Raw genomic sequence first — 18,386 nt, 5'->3', positions numbered from 1 at the left:
TCATGGATAAGGGTTTTAAATAAACTTAATAATAATATTTTAAATTTTAATGGTCATTAAAAATAATATATCTGATTTGAAAAAAATATCAAATTTATTTAGTGGGCAGAAAAAAGTGAACAAAACATTCGAGGTGAGCGGGTCTTTTGAAACACTCTGATCCGGATTACTCGTTCACTTGACTGACCCGTTTGAATTGATATTACCCTCCAGCTGGTATGAAACGAATTTTCGTCGCCAAAGGCCCGTCCGATTTGGCAAGGACGAATATTCGTCGCCAAAGTAGACATGTACAGTTATTGAAATTTTAGGCAATTAAGGTTATATAAATGATTTTTATTTGATATATCCTGGAAGAGCATTAACTATAGTACTGATTTACTGTTCTTACTTCGATTATTGTCTTCTTTGTTTAGCGTAAAACATCGTTCTCTATGGACAACTGACGTGAACATAGTACGGGTCAACCACATTGTTGTGAAACTGTAAACAAGTGCCGGGTTTTGTGTTTGAGGTTACGAAACCAAAAGTATTTGTGGAAATTGTATTTTATAGTGTTTTAGTGTTGTTATTATTGATTTTTTAGCTTTCTTAGGTTATAGTTTTAGTTGTTCAGTATAGGTGAAAACTTTAGAGACCGATCAAATGATCTTAGAGAGCTTATTTACATATATATTGTACATATGTAAATAAGGTAAGATTAAAATGTATTTATTTTATTTTTGTTTTATCTGTCACACTTATACAAGTATAAATGCACTCATGAGATTATGTTTACCCACGAACAATAATATTTATTTAGAAATCTACGCATTTTTGAAAATAAGTAAATACGTGTGCTTTTTCATACAAAGCCCTGTAACACGTATGTTTTGAGGTAAATGTTACAATAATTATATATTTTTGGAATCAGGACAAAATTTTGAATAAGTTATACATGTAGTTTTCATGTAAAGCTTATTGCTAAGCAGTTACACAACGGAATATTTACAACAATAATGTCCAAAAAATATTTTTCTTACATTTTGTAAAAAAAAAAAACAAAAATATGTTTCCATGGAAACAATAATATATTGTTATTATAATGCTCCCCATATAGTTGTGAATACATTGACATAATATGTTATTATATTATATTATAATAGTTTATATTTGGACTAACAGTTATGAAATGTGACACATTATAAGAAACGTGTGCGAGGCTGATAAAATAGAGCCGCCAGTACAGAGTGACACCATTGCCAGTTCTAGGGTTAATATAATTAATATTTTACGCTTAAACACTGCAACACTTGTATAGGTCTTCACACAAAAATATAATATAGTTATAGAGCAGGTAAAGTAGCTGCAGTGTTAAAAAAACCGGAGGAGGCTCCTCCTGCGCGGTACTGTTCAGAAATTTGCTTCTGCGCAGGTTTCTTTGCGAGCGGTTTATTTATAGTGGACATAATCATAGACACTGCATGGCTGGCAAATACGTCATATTTTGTTGACGTATGAGATTAGGTCGGCAGGTTCTTCTGGCTCTGCATTGTGCTGCTACCTCTCAGGAATAGTTTGAACTATTTGAAACAATATTGTAGACTTTTTTGCAGTATATTTACTGGATTGTTGACGAGCAACAAAAGTTCCAACTGAGTGAATTGTCTGCTGATATAAACAAACTAGTTGAGTAGTGGAGAATCAGATTCTTTGTACGTTTATTGTTGTTTTCGTCGTAATACAAGTTTGTTGTAGTTCTTAATCTATTGTAAATACATAATTAAATAATATAATCAGTTTTTGCCCTTATTTTCACATGAAAATGCGTACATTTTGTTACTTTGGATTCAGTTGCTGGCTTATAGTGTTAAAAAAACCATGAATTATTCATGTAGTATTATTTACATTTTTGATGGCTGCAAATAAAAGTGAATTACAAATTAATGACATTAGTGATGTACTAGATGATGATTTAACATCCAGTAACGAAGAGATCGATTTGCCTCATCCATCTGATCTAGACCTAGATATCTAACAATAGCAATTTGTATAAATTTGATTTTTTACAGCTTATTGGAATTGAAATAACATTACAAAACAAAGATATAAGTTAAGATACACATATTTAATAAAACAAATATGATTTGATGCACCTTATTATTTTAACTTAAAAATATACATTAAACTTGGGATTTTACTTGTTGTTTTTAATGTATTTAATTATTAAGTAAAAATATTATAGTGTAAAAAAACATTGTTTTCATGTAAAAATCATGCATCAACTTATTTATTCATAATAAAAAGTGTGCATAATAACAACGCTGTACTTAAACTAAACATTTAAATACAACCAGAGAGAAAAATTTTTACATTTTAACCCTAGAACTGGCAATGCCTGTTTCTCAAATGCCACAGTATTTTAGACTGTTGTGTAATGGTTTTTTTTAAAACAAGTACTGTATTTGTACCAAATATCATACTCCAAATGTAACATATTATACATAACTATTTTCAGGAAAGATGACAGAATATAGATATACCTTAAAAAAGTTAAGATAAGTTTTAAAAAAACAATAAAAACTAGTTTACTTAAAAAAAAAGTCAAAAATATTTTTACTAAAATATTCTGTAGGCTAGCAAATTTCCTGTTTATCAAGCTAGAAATTTCAGATATACATTTTGCTTGTTATGCTGATTTCAGAAATATATAGTTTGTTGCACTTTTATTTACATAAAATTATACTTATAGTACTTATTATACTTATAAAAACCCGTACCCGATTATTTTCCTTTTATTAGGGAGTACAAACTAATAATTCCCAACACCTGCATGTAAGACCCTAAATTAATATATCATGCATAACTCCATTCAGAATCAAACAGAACAGCTAAATATTATAATATAAAACATTTTTTTTTGGACTCACAAGTATTTATTAGTATTTACAATAGATATAGATAGTCTATATATATTGTTAATACTTGTATTTACACATATTGTTCAATTGAACAAAAAATTTTGTATAACACACTATAGTATGAAAACAAAACAAACATAACCAGTACAAAATACCTGGCAACAACTGATCGACAACAATGAAAACAATAATGTTGTGTAACAAGTGCTACAGCTGTTGTCGTCAGCTTTGTGATGAACGTAGATAGAGACCCCAACAAAGACCAACATAACCAATATTAATATGTAGATTGGTTCTTCTTCTTAACAATTACACGAGATAAAACGTGATTGTGAATAATTACGCGTTTACAAACCGCAAAAACAAAAATGTGCAAATGGACCGCATATGCGGTGATGCCAATTCTGGAAGAACAAATAAACCGCATATAAGGTTCATATAAGATTGTCAGTTCTAGGGTTAATGAGTTCCGAAAGGGTTAAGTTTAGACCTGAACAAAATTACTGAAAAATATCATGCATTCATAACACTACAGTATTTGTACACTTTGTTAACAGTATGGAGAAAGTCATGGATAGTCAGTGATTTTCACGATTGACCAGGACAATTGTCCAGTTATTCTTGTAGGGTGTCTATCAATCATAGGAGTCCTGGAAAAGTTACGGATTTTAATGAGGATTCACGGAAATTCCCTAAAATTTCACGCATGCTGAAACTTTGTCACTGAAATTTTCTGTTTAAAATATCAGTTTGATGGCATTGTGATAATAAGTAATGATATGTCAAAACAAAATCTCTAATCTACAGTACCTTCAACAAAGATTAAGGTTCGAAAAATCGATTGACAGGATTGAACATAGAATCTGTGAAGACTCTTCGTGTCATTAATTATCAGCTGAACATTAGCATACAAATTACCCATCGCAAACACATTTTTGATGTATTTCTTGTATGAAAAATCGTAAATAGATAATCTTTTTATTGTAATGAATTGTCTGTGTTTTTAAAATAGTATTTTGCTTGCGGTTAGTATAGTTTAGATTTACATTCGCAGATCGTGCGAGTTTGCTTCATTTATTCCTGGACGACAGTCGATCAGCATTATGCAAATAACTGATCGCAAAACTTGATATTGTTGTTCTTTGTTTATAAAAAAAAACATAGATAAATAACCTAATTAACGAATTATCCTAGTCAATTAAACAATATTGTGCTTGAAGATCTGTATATATACGAGGGGTATCCAAAAAGTAAGTTTCCCTGTTCTGTAAAAAGACGCGTACGTAACACAGCGTGCAGCTGTGGGCGGGGATATGTAGCGCGGTTCGGTTGGAAACAGGTGCGCCGGTCACTGGCCCATTGTCACGCTTCTCAGTCAGTTGCTGCCCAAACATCATGGAGACTCCACTGCGTTCTGCCGCCAGTTGCGAAGTCCGTAGTGTTATTCGTTTCTTGACCGCCAAAAACGAAATTGCCGTTGAAATTCATCGTCAGTTGTGTCAAGTGTATGGTGAACATGTTATGTCCGTTCAGATGGTCCGTCGTTGGCGTGCAATGTTTTTGGAAGGAAGAGAAAATGTTCATGACGATGAGCTTAGTGGCCGACCGGCCAATTCTCGGCAACCTGACGTCATTAATGCTGTACGAGCAGTTATTGACAATGATAAGCGAGTGACTCTCGATGAAATTATGGATAAACTGCCGTCAAGTGTTGAAGTTAGCCGGTCATCTGTGCACAATATCATGACAGAAGATCTTCAGCTTGCAAAAGTGTGTGCAAGATGGGTGCCTCGCTTATTGAGCAATGCCCATAAACAACAACGAATGGCTGCTGCCCAGTCTTTCTTGCGATTGTTTGACGATGAAGATGAAAACCTTTTCAGTAGAATAGTCACTGGTGATGAAACATGGATTCACCACTCAACTCCAGAGACCAAACGCCAGAGTATGGTGTGGCAAAAAAAAGGAGAGGCAGCTCCTCAAAAAGCCAAAGTTTTTGAGTCGGCAGGAAAGGTAATGGCTACAGTTTTTTGGGACTGCCGTGGAGTGTTATTGATTGACTATCTTCCTCGTGGCGAAACCATAAATGCAGAAAGGTATTGTGAAGTTCTCACCAGACTTCGGCGGGCAATACAGAATAAACGGCGCGGACTTTTGTCGCGCACGGTTCTGCTTATTCAAGATAACGCCCGACCACACGCTGCTCGTGCAACAATGGAACTTTTGAGGAAATTTAAGTGGGATGTTTTTGGTCATCCTCCATACTCACCAGATCTTGCGCCTAGCGATTTTCATCTGTTTCCGGAGCTGAAAAGATACCTTGGCAGTCGGCGATTTGCCAACAGCGATGACCTTCAAAATGAGGTGGATACTTGGCTTAAAAATTAGGCGGGTGAATTTTGTGATGCTGGAATAAAAAAACTACTTCCTAGATACCAAGAGTGCTTAGAAAGGGATGGTAACTATGTAGAAAAATAAGGTATGATGTAAAAAGTTGAATAAATGTGTTTCAGTTATTTTTTGAGTCTTTTTAACTTTTTCATAATTAATGGAAACTTACTTTTTGCATACCTCTCGTATATACACATCAACGCGAGTCTGCTGTGTATCCAGCTATTCACGGACTCCAGCTGATTGGCAGTATATCAATCACTAAAACATTTTGTATATGAAAAAAGCATACATGGATTATATAATTAACAAATTAGAATTTTTTGTCATTAATATGCTCCTTTCAGTTCGTATATGTCTTGATTTTGCTAGTCAAAATTACTTGGGCAGCTGAATACTATTCTCACACAATAAGAAAAGATTATTGATGTAAAAAGGGTTTCTTCAATCTATCCAAATATATTTCAGTTTAATTAGCTAAATATCCCCTAAAATATTGCTTTTTAGAGATGTTGCTTTTTGTACATTACTTTTGTAATGATTGTCAAAAAAGGTCACAAATTTTTTCCTTAAAATGTCACAAAGTCATTAAAAGTCGTCAGTAGTAGACACCCTGTCATGTAATCGTAATACTTTCTGGGTTTGGGTTTTAAATTCCGAACACCCCAATATATTGCACATCATACAGACCTATCATTATTTTTTAACTAATTTTGTAACTTTGTAAATATTTGTTTCTTACTTACTTTTTAAAGTTATTATTGTATTTTTATCAGTATTTCTGACTCTATTTTGACACTTACTTTATTTTTAACCGACCGCAACACTTTGCACAAAATATTCTGCAGTTTCAACGCTCAACGGGGAGCCACAATATACGTAATTTCTTATGACCAGACAGCACAAAGAGAACTGTGGAATGGGCTCACCATAGTGAGTTTGTAGAGACCCTGAGAAAACTGTTTTCAACACCAAGGCCAGTAGAGGAAGCTCAGCAGATGGACCAATCAAAAGCTACTGATGTCACTTATACCCCTTCTGCAACATCCACAGTCCACCGTCCTTCTGCCATTTTCACTGCTTCTGAGTCTTCTCATCAGTCTGCAGGAGTCTTGCTCGGTGAACTTCTATTACAAATCTTTGTTGCATGAGTGATGAACTGAGAGTACACACTGTTGGTGTAGGGAACGATCCAGAACATTGTGTTTTCCTTTGTAAATAATTCAAATGTGAATAGTACCGTAAGTTTAGCTAGTTCAATAGGTTTTTTTAGGAATGTAGGGAATGACAAATGTTATGCTAGTAACATTAAAACGTCAAATTAAATTAAAAATTCTTCAGGTAAATATTACAGTGTGTGAGAAACAAATTACTAGAATTAGAAAGCTTCTGTAAGGAGCATGACATTGAGGTGATCAGTCTGTCCGAACACTGGCTCACTTCAGAACAGGTGGATATATATACACCTCAAGGTTATGTTCCAGTTAGTTTTTTTTGTAGAAAATTTTTCAAAAATGGAGGGTCAGGAATTTTAGTAAAGCTGGGTACTGAAGTTGGAGTGATTGAAATGAATGAGTATTGTTTGGAAATGGATATTGAGTTTAAGTTGTGTAAAATTAATTTTGCAGAATTTGTTTGTTATTTCTCTTTACAGGTCACCTCAAGGTAACATTAATACGTTTTTTTGAAAAATTTGAATTGGCCATAAAGAAAATTATATCTAAAGACACAAAAGTTATTATCTGTGGAGATTTTAATATGGAGATGTTGCAAACTAGTAACCAAAATTCGATTCGATTTCTAAACTTATTAAGATCACTCAACATTTACTGTACTTATTTGGCACCAACAAGAGCTAACTCTTGCATAGATAATATATTGGTAAATTTTCTCCTAAGGATTTGTATACTGTAAACTCTGTAGATGGCCACTTTGCAGATCATATTCCACTTGTAATCAGTTTAAAAATATGTTGACCTAGGCTTAAATTGTACATCAAAAAACAAAAATTTCTAAAAACATTCTTTCGTTCTCAAAGTGTAGACAATATTGAATTTTTTATTGGAGGAATTGAAGAAAGAAAAGTGGAATATGATCACTGATTTTAAATTAGGAAAGATAAATGTTTCAAACAATGTTTTGGACAGTTTTTTTAGCCACTATATTAATCTATGGCATTTTTGCTCACCATTAATTAGTAAAAAACGAGGTATAGTAAACTACACTGTAGAAAAAATAAAAATAAAATGGTACAATTGTGAACTTGCTCAGGAAAGAGATTATATGTTAAGTTTATATAATATTTATAAAAACATGTTGAGGAATGGATCAGAGCATACTGAGTTAGCTCACAATGCATATCTCTTTTGTAAAAAAGCTATAGGGCACATCTAACCTCTGCCAAAAAAATAGCCTGTGAAAAGTACATAGACCAAGCACAAAATAAGTGCAAGGCAGCTTGGGAGGTTATATCTCAAGAACACTCTCCAAATTCTACTAGAGACATCACACTTGACCCTGAACAATTAAATTATCATTTTTAAACATTCTGTTGATGAATTGGCAAGTCAAATTCCAGACACTAACACACTAACATTTATGATTTACTAGGAAGTAGACTGATCAATCCAAATTCTTTTAATTGGACAAATATTAATTCAGAAGATGTACAAAAAATAGTTTCTAAATTCTCAAATTCTAAAAGTTCTGATGTTTATTGGATTTCTAATCATTTATTGAAAAAAAAACAATTGGTTTAATTAAGGAGCCGCTTTCTTTCATAATAAACAAATGTTTAGAATGGGGTTACTTTTCAAATATGTTAAAGATATCTAAGATCACACCAATTTTCAAAAAAGGGGATAAAAGTCTTCCTCAAAATTATCGCCCAGTCTCAGTTGTCCCTACTTTTTCCAAAGTCATTTGAATCCATAATGTATAATCAACTTAGTAATTATTTGAAAAAAATAACCTCCTTTCTGAATCTCAATTTGGATTCAGGACAGGCCGTTCAAACAGTTGCTGCAGTAACCAAAAGTAGTTCGTGAGGGCATTGCAGGCATTTGAAATAAGCAGTCAGTTTCTCTTTCTCTATTAGATTTAAGTAAAGCATTTGATTGTGTTCCATTAAATAGTATTTTAACTTAAATTAGACTTTTATGGAATATCTTCAAAGTCTATGAAAATTATTGAGTCGTATCTAATAAATCGTAGACAGTATGTAAGTTTAAGGGGGACACAATCATCACTAATAGATGTTTCCTTAGGCGTTCCTCAAGGTTCTGTCCTTGGACCCTTCTTTTTCCTTGTGATAATTAACGATTTATCAAAAAATGTTGGTGTGAATTCTGTCATCTATGCTGACGATTCAACTCTGTTCTCCTGTCATAATAATCTGGAAAGTTTAAAGGCTACAATGACTGCAGCTCAAAGTAATGCTCAGAAATGGTTCACAACAAATAAAACTTCTCTGCAATGAAAGTAAAACGCAAAACATATTGCTTAGCCTTTCTCAAAACGAACACCAATCTGTTAATTTACTGGGAATTTGCATTGACACGAAATTGAGTTGGAATGATGATGTTAACGGATTAAGCAAAAAACTTTCGAGAGTTGCTTTTCTGTTTTGGAAATTAAGATCTATAATATCTAATGAGTACCTTAGGACAGCGTATTTTGGATTATTCCAATCACATATTGCTTATGGCTTGATATTATGGGGCCATTCTGTAGCAGTGTCAGATCTGTTAATAATCCAAAAAAAAAGGTTATTAGAACCATTTGTCATGCTGCACCATTAGATTCATTGCAAATTGCCTATTTTATACAATTACAAATACCTACCATTATTAATCTCTACATTTACATATTATATTATACACTAAAGCTAACCTCAGAAACTTTTTCATTAGAAATCAATTTCATACACACAACACCAGAAATAAAAATAAGCTTGACATCCTCAACATCGACTGGCCAAATTTGGAACATCCCATATGGTAAATTGTGTAAGATTTTTTAACAAGCTTCCAGAAATTGCTCATGTTACTCCCATAAGTAATTTAAAAAGAAAATTTTATTTGTGGCTTTTAGATAATCCATTTTATTCAATTGACGAGTTTTTAAATATGGATGTCAAATATTCAGTTTTAAATCATTGGGTTTTAATTTTAAACTATATATTTATTTTACAACTGTAAGGTAAATGTTTTTGAGTCTCTTAAATCTGTTTTGTGGTTTTCAATGATTAGTTTGTTTCTATATTAGTATGTTTTATACTAAAAGTGTATTGACAATGCCTATTTCATTGTATATATGATCAACGGCAATAAAATATCTTATGTCTTATGTCTTATTTATAAATAGAACTAACTTTAAACAAACTGTTGATTTTACCGGTAATAGAATATTAGAAAAAATTATTCTTCAAGCCACTTTGCTGGACACCCTGTCTATGGTTTACTGACACATATTCTTTGCTAATACAATTTAATGTAAATTATGTTCAAAAGTACAGATCTACATAAACAGTAATTTTCTCAGTAAACAGAAATTATATGGCTATATACATTTAAGAATAGAAAAAAGGCAACCGAAGCTTAAGCTTTGTCAGTTTGTGTTATACTCCAAGGAATTGTTGTAAAAAATTTTAAATCTCATCAGAAGTAAAAAGAAAAATTATTTTTTTATTGCAATTTTATTGTATTAACATACCAAATTACACAGCAAAATATTAAACTATTTAGAGTAAGAAAATAAAGGGCATTTGTTTGAAAGCTATTCATAAGCAATAGCACAAAAACATTGTTTTTATTTCTCAGCCAGGATTTATAACCTGTTTTTATGCCCTCTTACGCAACCTTAGTAAAATGATTGAACCCTCCGACTGTAGTAAACTTACTAAATGATGCATCGGTATTTGTCCTTGTCCATCATATTTTTCAGATATTAAAAGATATATATGCTAAATGGTAAGGAATAAGTTGATATATATATATATATATATATATATATATATCAACTACCAGTGGAAATTGAAGGTAAACTTATCTGTGCCACATCCCCCTCACTATCTAATAACTCCTCATTATCTGATGGTAAGATACAGTCAGGATCGTCATCAGTGTCATCCACATCACTTTGATTGTCATCAATAGCCCTAACAATAATATCAGATTCGTTCTCGGCATCTGAATCTGACAAATTCTGAAGGAAATCGTCACTCAGTTCGTCTTGCACTTAATTATTGTTCCCTCACTCACAGGAGAGTTAGATGTAACTCTTTTACTCATTTTATCCTTAATCAACAAAAGTAACACTTCAAAAAACTTTCGTTAACATTGTAAACAACAACAATGAACGAAGATTTCAGTAACATAACCCGATCAACTGGTTTTGACAGCTGTCTAGGTAGTTCGTCAATTCTAGTCAAAGACGACGAAAATAGAAATCCAAAGTTCTTCAAATGGCTTCTTTCATTATCCTTTGCTCCTAAACAACCAAAATACCGAATATTTCGGCATTTGAACATAACAGTAGCCAGTAACGATAAAAAAAACAGACGTCCGACATATCGGACGTTGGCGTTCTCGGCAAAAATGCCGACGTCTGATATGTCGGACGTCGGCAGTAAAAGGGTTAACTTAACACGTTAACTGCGGCAGACCTCCTTGAGCGCTAAATTTCTTATGAATATAGTTATCATCACTGTATAGATCAGCAGTGAAGGTGTTAACAACATTTATCATAGCTAGACAGTTATAGTACGTGATTTAACACATATACTGCAACTGACACACTTAGGTGCTCACTGTCTCATGAGTATAGTTATCATCACTGTATAGATCAGCAGTGAAGGTGTTAACAACATTTATCATAGCTAGACAGTTATAGTACGTGATTTAACACATATACTGCAACTGACACACTTGGGTACTCACTGTCTCATGAGTATAGTTATCATCACTGTATAGATCGCAGTGAAGGTGTTAACAACATTTATCATAGCTAGACAGTTATAGTACGTGATTTAACACATATACTGCAACTGACACACTTGGGTGCTCACTGTCTCATGAGAATAGTTATCATCCCTCAGTGTAGACCTGCAGTGAACGTGTTAATGCCTATGCTATGTAAATTCAACAAAATACATGAAAACCTTGTAAGGATTATAATTATTCATAAAGCATCTTAAGTGATACAGTAATAGTTTGAGTTGCCTTATGACCTTTAATTCATTGCATTAAAAAGAGATGACTTTAACTGCTATGTTTTCCACTACTTTATTATTATTATGCTGTTGTAGCCACCGGTATCGTGCCATCCCCATTTGATTGTTATCTGGTCTTACGAAGTCTCAAGACCCTCAAGATCAGGATGGACCAACACATGAAGAGTTCCTTGGCTGTTGCAGAATTCTTGGAGTCTCATCCTTTAGTTGAGGTAGTCTTGCATCCAGGTACGAAGGCTGTTATTCAAATAAATAATTACTGTTAAGTTGTAGGTGACCGAATAATGATTGATTTACTTACTTCCTGTATTTGTACAAAGGAACTTTTAGAGTCTGTAAATAAGCACTGTAAACTTTACGTTATAACCTGCCAATCATTCATGAGAGTATATAGCAACAGTAAGTTTACAAAGGTATTTATTTTTATTTATAATTTTATGGCCTACATTGGACCACTTTAGTCACTTTATATTTTCTAGTCTTTCTTCTTTTATCCACCCAATATTTCTTCATCCTTTCCGAGCGTAATTTCCTTTCCTCCTCCGGAACCACTCTTCCTATTCGTTGTTTGTTTCTTTTCAGCTGTAGTGTAGAGTATTTGTCATTCAATATCTTCAATGTGTTTGTCTTGTGTTTTAAATCCTCTACTGTAATTTGTAACTCTCTCATATCTTCTTTTAATTCTGTGATCCATTTAATGTCACTTTTACTATACCACAGTTTTTCTACTATTTTCCTGCTAATTCTATTTTCAGGTGTTCTTAACAAATGCCCCAGGAATGATATTCGTTTCTTTTTAATTATACTTGTAATGGGTTCTATATTTTTGTAGACTGTTTCATTGGAAGCTAGTCTCCAAACTCCGTCTACTTGATAGTTTTTGTTTAAGCAAGTTGTGACTATTCTTCTCTCCATCTTAAGAACCTTATCTATTGCAATAGTATTGGTTGTTTTAAATATTGTTTCACTTGCGTATGTAATTTGTGGCAGAGCAACTGTTTTGTAGTGTCTTAATTTTGTATTTATTGAAAGACATTTTTTATTATACGTATTCTTAGTAGCATGTTTAATCTTAGTTAGTTTGTCTATTTTACTTTGCCAAGATGGTTTTTCATTCAGGTTATAAGTGATTACTTCTCCTAAGTATTTAAATTTCTGCACAATTTTTATATTGTGGTTGTCCAACCTTATTTTATTTGCAAGTGGAGGCTGCGTTAATAAAACTTCTGTTTTTTCAAACGATATCTTTAAACCAATTTTCTGAGCTATATCTTGTAAAGATTTAATTTGCTGTTTTGTTTCCTGAATGTCATTGGCCAAAAGAGCTAAGTCATCAGCAAACCCCAGACAGTTCAGATTAATGTTGTCCCTTTGATATCCAATCTTTATGTTTTTTTTGGTTATTTCTTTCCCATTCCCTCATGACGTACTCTAATGCACAGTTAAAAAGAAGCGGTGATAATCCATCACCTTGTCTTAAGCCAGTCTTTATCTGAAATGGTTCTGAAAGTTCTCCTCTAAACTTTATTTTAGACTTTGTATTAGTTAATGTTAGTTCTATTAATTTAATTAATTTGGGGTGAAGTCCAAAATGTCTCAGTATTTTTAATAGTGATATTCTATGAATGGAATCATAGGCTTTCTTGAAATCAACAAAGGTATTAATGTAATAACTTGTATTTATTTAGATCAGATCAATATACAATAGGTCATTTATATACAAGCCAATGTTGTTGTTTTTACAAATCTTGTATGCATCAAATTATTGCCCAACGGAATAAAGGTATATTATTTAATTATTCTTGTTTGATAATGTCATATAATTATTCTTTTATGACTTTGGTTGGTTTGTATTACTCTAAGATAGCTCATACAGGTGTAAAAACAGTATTTTGTCACGTTGTAATGAAACAGTTTAAATTGGTAGAAAAATATCTTCGCAAGATTCTGTCACAATCAATTCAAAATAGAAAGAAAATACAGTATAGGAGGAATTTTATCTTTCAGCAACTCTCCTTACTTCCTGTTCTTGAGGAAATCATGTGGGCTTGTTCAAAGTAACATGCCAGGCTGTTTGAAACTATTGTAGGTTGTTATGAAAAATGAGAGCATAATATTCTTTCCAGCCTGTCACTAGTCTGGCGTAATGCACATGCATGAGTCTGATCTAGAGAAGAATAATTTATACAAACAAGTAGAATGTACCTATAAACAGTACTGAGGTCAAGGACAGGATTTTATGATACCATCGCTAGCCCAGGTCTGCAGTTGTGTGATTTTAGCGACCCAGGTTCCTTCCATCTCTCACAAACAAGTAGAATGTACCCATAAACAGTACTGGGGTCAAGGACAGGATTTTATGATACCATCGCTAGCCCAGGTCTGCAGTTGTGTGATTTTAGCGACCCAGGTTCCTTCCATCTCTCACAAACAAGTAGAATGTACCCATAAACAGTACTGAGGTCAAGGACAGGATTTTATGATACCATCGCTAGCCCAGGTCTGCAGTTGTGTGATTTTAGCGACCCAGGTTCCTTCCATCTCTCACAAACAAGTAGAATGTACCTATAAACAGTACTGAGGTCAAGGACAGGATTTTATGATACCATCGCTAGCCCAGGTCTGCAGTTGTGTGATTTTAGCGACCCAGGTTCCTTCCATCTCTCACAAACAAGTAGAATGTACCTATAAACAGTACTGAGGTCAAGGACAGGATTTTATGATACCATCGCTAGCCCAGGTCTGCAGTTGTGTGATTTTAGCGACCCAGGTTCCTTCCATCTCTCACAAACAAGTAGAATGTACCTATAAACAGTACTGAGGTCAAGGACAGGATTTTATGATACCATCGCTAGCCCAGGTCTGCAGTTGTGTGATTTTAGCGACCCAGGTTCCTTTCATCTCTCACAAACAAGTAGAATGTACCTATAAACAGTACTGAGGTCAAGGACAGGATTTTATGATACCATCGCTAGCCCAGGTCTGCAGTTGTGTGATTTTAGCGACCCAGGTTCCTTCCATCTCTCACAAACAAGTAGAATGTACCCATAAACAGTACTGAGGTCAAGGACAGAATTTTATGATACCATCGCTAGCCCAGGTCTGCAGTTGTGTGATTTTAGCGACCCAGGTTCCTTCCATCTCTCACAAACAACCTGGTCTTGTGATGGAAGGTTGGCTAAGCAATGGATAGGGCCAATAATAATCAGTAAAACCAAGGCACTTACAATTTTTGGTAGATTTAAAACTTCATAAATATTGAACAGTGTTTTTTCTATTATAATAATCAAGACCAATGATATCTTTACTTCTCTATAGTTTATTCTAATACCATACTATAAGTTGTACTACAAGTTGTATTGATATATGTACCTGTATTCTTGCAGGTCTGCGATCTCATCCCCAACACGAGGTAGCTAAACGTATCTGGTCCGGCTGCAGTGGGATGCTGTCCTTCTATATTAAGGGAGGCTTGGCTGAGACCACAGCGTTCCTCAAGGCTCTCAAGGTCATCACACTCGCAGAGAGTTTAGGTGGTTACGAGAGTCTTGTCGATCATCCGTGAGTATACTTTCACTTGTTAAATGCTATCTTTGTTTATATCTTTGAATCTAAATTCAGAAATTTCTTCACACTCCAATGCCAGCTAAGATAGTCATGTTGAACATCTATGGGAATAAGTATACCCATGCTTTGCTTATACCTTTACTCATAAACTTGAATTATCTGTTATCTATTAAACTAAAATATTGTATAAGATCATAATTTTAATTTACAAAAAATTCAAGTTGAATGTATAAAACTAGATAATGCTAAAAAGAATATGGTAACTGAAAACATTTTTTTCTTTTATGACAGCAAATATTTTCATTAATGATCAAGTTAATCAGTGCATTCTAACCAATTCATACTACATAAAAACTACATAAAATATAAAATATATATGTTTTATACTTTCTTAACCAATTTCAAAAATATAGGTTATGAATTTAAAATTTGAATATTGTTTTAAATATGTTTTAACATTGTTTTCACAATTAAGAATGAATTTTTGTCATTCTTCTTTCATTGTTTAAAAATGTGGTTATCTCTTTTCCTTTGCTGCGAACAGAAGGAAATGTCTTGGAAGCATAATCAAAATAATTTGTCTTTTTTAGTACTTCTTGTTTTATGTTTGTATCTTTTTCTTTGTACAAGTAAATTAGTCAATTAAATTAAACTGTTTAAATGATATAAACACGTTTATACGGTCCAGAGGTGTAAGGAAAGCCCTCACACATCCTATTGTAATTTATTTATCAAATTTTCTTCTTTAACCCTTTGAGTGCCACGGGTATTTTCCGAAGGCATATGCATAAAGTGCCACGCTGTTTTTCGCATATTTGTAAGCTTTTGGGAAAAAAGCTGTTGTAAAATAACTACCAAACAGATTTCCATCATTTTGTTATTGTTTTTTTCTTATTAAATGCAGAATATGATACATATTGTTATAAATAAAATTTGATTTATAAAAATATAAAAATTTCAGTATTTATAAAAAAAGTTTTTTACTTTTGTATAAAAAGTTAAGTTTCGACCTAATTTGTGTGTATACGGTATTTTAAAGATTTTTTTTCTTTATACCATGATAAAGGCCATATGATTCTAAATAAAACCCATGTGTAATATCTTATTCTAGAATTTTAAAAACATGGCATTATATGTATTAACAAAATGCTGCCCGGTACCGACATTTTATAAACTGTACTTCATTTGTCAGAGTTTAGAAATTACTAGTAATGATGTAGTTTTTCCAATAAATCTAATAAAACATTAATACAACACAAATAAATATGATTAGTACATTTAGAAACAAATACTTGCTAACATATTTACATAAAAGTTTACATTTACTAAATAATAACCCTAATAATATTTACACTGAAAATTCACGTTTTTCGCTTGAACACAACTCAAATAATACATTACTTATGTAAAGAAATACAGTAAAATACTGTATAAGTTACTATTTTATTTTGTATTTACTCAAATGTTTGGTTATCGGCACATAAACAACAAGAAAGGCCGTTACGCAAAACACGGTACTCGTCCGCTACGTCGCGTGACTGGAAGACAGAATCATCGCACAGGTACTTTGGTATTATCACAGCCCACTATTTTTGGACGAGTTTTCCTTATCAGAGATCAAAATAAACTTCATTATACGATCCTTCTTCCATACTGAATCGAAAAATACTCGATGAGTCATACTTCCTATTTCCAAATCATCTCCAAATAGACATACGAATGACTTGACATTTTCGAATAATGAAACGTGGTTCTTATAGTTTTTGATTGAATTGATTGTCGTAATAACTTGTAAATTTCAAAATAGGTTAAATAAAGTCAGTTGTTTTTAATAGTGTAATTTATTTTGTCCCCGATAAGGAAAACTCGTCCAAAAATAGTGGCTTCTTGATAAGTACCCAAACAACATAAGTTTCACAGATAAAATAGTAGAGAAACAACACAAAACTCGTATTTATTGATAGTTTGGAACCTATTGAATACAGCCATCTGATTATTTGGCCAAAATAATCTTGTACTATATAAAATATCGAAATACGAAACGTCAAAATTAGCGACGCTGTGGCACTCAAAGGGATAATCACCTCAGACAGTCTTGTACTGTTTTTCATGATTATTAATGTTAATAACAGGAAACTTCTTCTTGGCATTACCATAAAATTCTTACAATTATAAAGGCTCTGTGAACCACAATTAAATATAAATTTAAATTAAAGCTTTCCCTTTTTGTTACATACTTATTGTAAATAGTAATTAGAATACCATATAGCACTTTATACAAATAATACATCTAAATAGATCTTAAAAGATTTTAGTACTTAGGAATACACCTGCTTTTGATTGTTGCTAGATACACAATGGAATATGATCTTTTGAAAATCTATAGAGTTCTACTATTTATTTAAAACATCCTATAACTGTCAATATTGGTGCTGCTACCCAACATCTCTAAAAGTATTGTTTAAACCAATAATTGAGACTGATTTTACTTCAGTTTACGATTAAGATTTCTGTGTAATTATAGGGAACTGATGACTCACGCCTCAGTCCCTGAAGACGTACGGAAGAAACTCGGAATCACAAGTAACCTTGTTCGTCTCTCAGTAGGACTGGAGTCTGTGGAAGATCTGATAAGTGATCTTGATCAGGCATTGAAGTCTATGAGGAGCAATGAGAAATAATCAACACTAAACTGGTACAACATAATACACATTCCTGTTACAAAACACTACGACCAATCTGGGCACAGGCAGATTCATTGTGTTCATCTTTCATGTGTTTCTGTGATATTTTCTAAGAGAAGAGTTAGCAGAAGCAGAGTTAGAAATTGAGCTGATTAGTTAGATTTAGTATAAAATTACAATATACCATTTTATAAGATCTGCTAAAAATGTGATGCAGGAAAACACACTTTATTACTCCTTTTTACAAATTCAACACAGAGACAGTATACTACAGTATTCTTTTGTGATCTGAGATGCAAATAAATTTAGCATAACTTGGTAACTAGTCAAGTATTTAGTGATAATACATTGAATCTTGGAATTGAAATTTGAATGTACTAAGTAGAAACATTTTATAAAATTGGATTTATGTTTAGTCTTTGTTGCTTTTAAACTGAGGTATATATATGTTGAAAATAATTATTTATGGTTTTAATCCTTTGGATGTAGAATTAAAATACTCTAGTGGTCTCGTTAATTAAGTTTTTGTTTGATCTGGATTGTTTTCTCATAAAGTCTATTTTACTCTTAATTATAATTTATCTTACCAAATAAATGAAATGTTATTGTTAA

At 32.7% G+C, this 18,386-nt stretch overlaps 1 protein-coding gene and 1 long non-coding RNA gene across 2 annotated transcripts in view; both read left to right on the top strand.

Annotated features, from left to right (window-relative positions):
• LOC124364181 (cystathionine gamma-lyase-like) overlaps window positions 1-18,386 on the top strand; it is a 44,861-nt gene extending 26,475 nt beyond the window's left edge. Inside the window, exons 7-9 of the mRNA XM_046819469.1 lie at window positions 11,599-11,751; window positions 14,910-15,084; window positions 17,615-18,386. Coding sequence (XP_046675425.1) covers window positions 11,599-11,751; window positions 14,910-15,084; window positions 17,615-17,771 — 485 coding nt within the window. The 3' untranslated portion in view covers window positions 17,772-18,386. The remainder of the gene's footprint in view (window positions 1-11,598; window positions 11,752-14,909; window positions 15,085-17,614) is intronic.
• Window positions 11,764-13,689, top strand: LOC124364197. Its single transcript, XR_006922586.1, has 2 exons — window positions 11,764-11,936; window positions 13,182-13,689. It is a non-coding gene; the product is annotated as an uncharacterized LOC124364197 (long non-coding RNA).

The sequence above is a fragment of the Homalodisca vitripennis genome, chromosome 1 (genome assembly GCF_021130785.1).
Source record: "Homalodisca vitripennis isolate AUS2020 chromosome 1, UT_GWSS_2.1, whole genome shotgun sequence".
Lineage (NCBI taxonomy): Eukaryota > Metazoa > Arthropoda > Insecta > Hemiptera > Cicadellidae > Homalodisca > Homalodisca vitripennis.
This window is presented reverse-complemented; position numbering and strand designations above follow the sequence as displayed.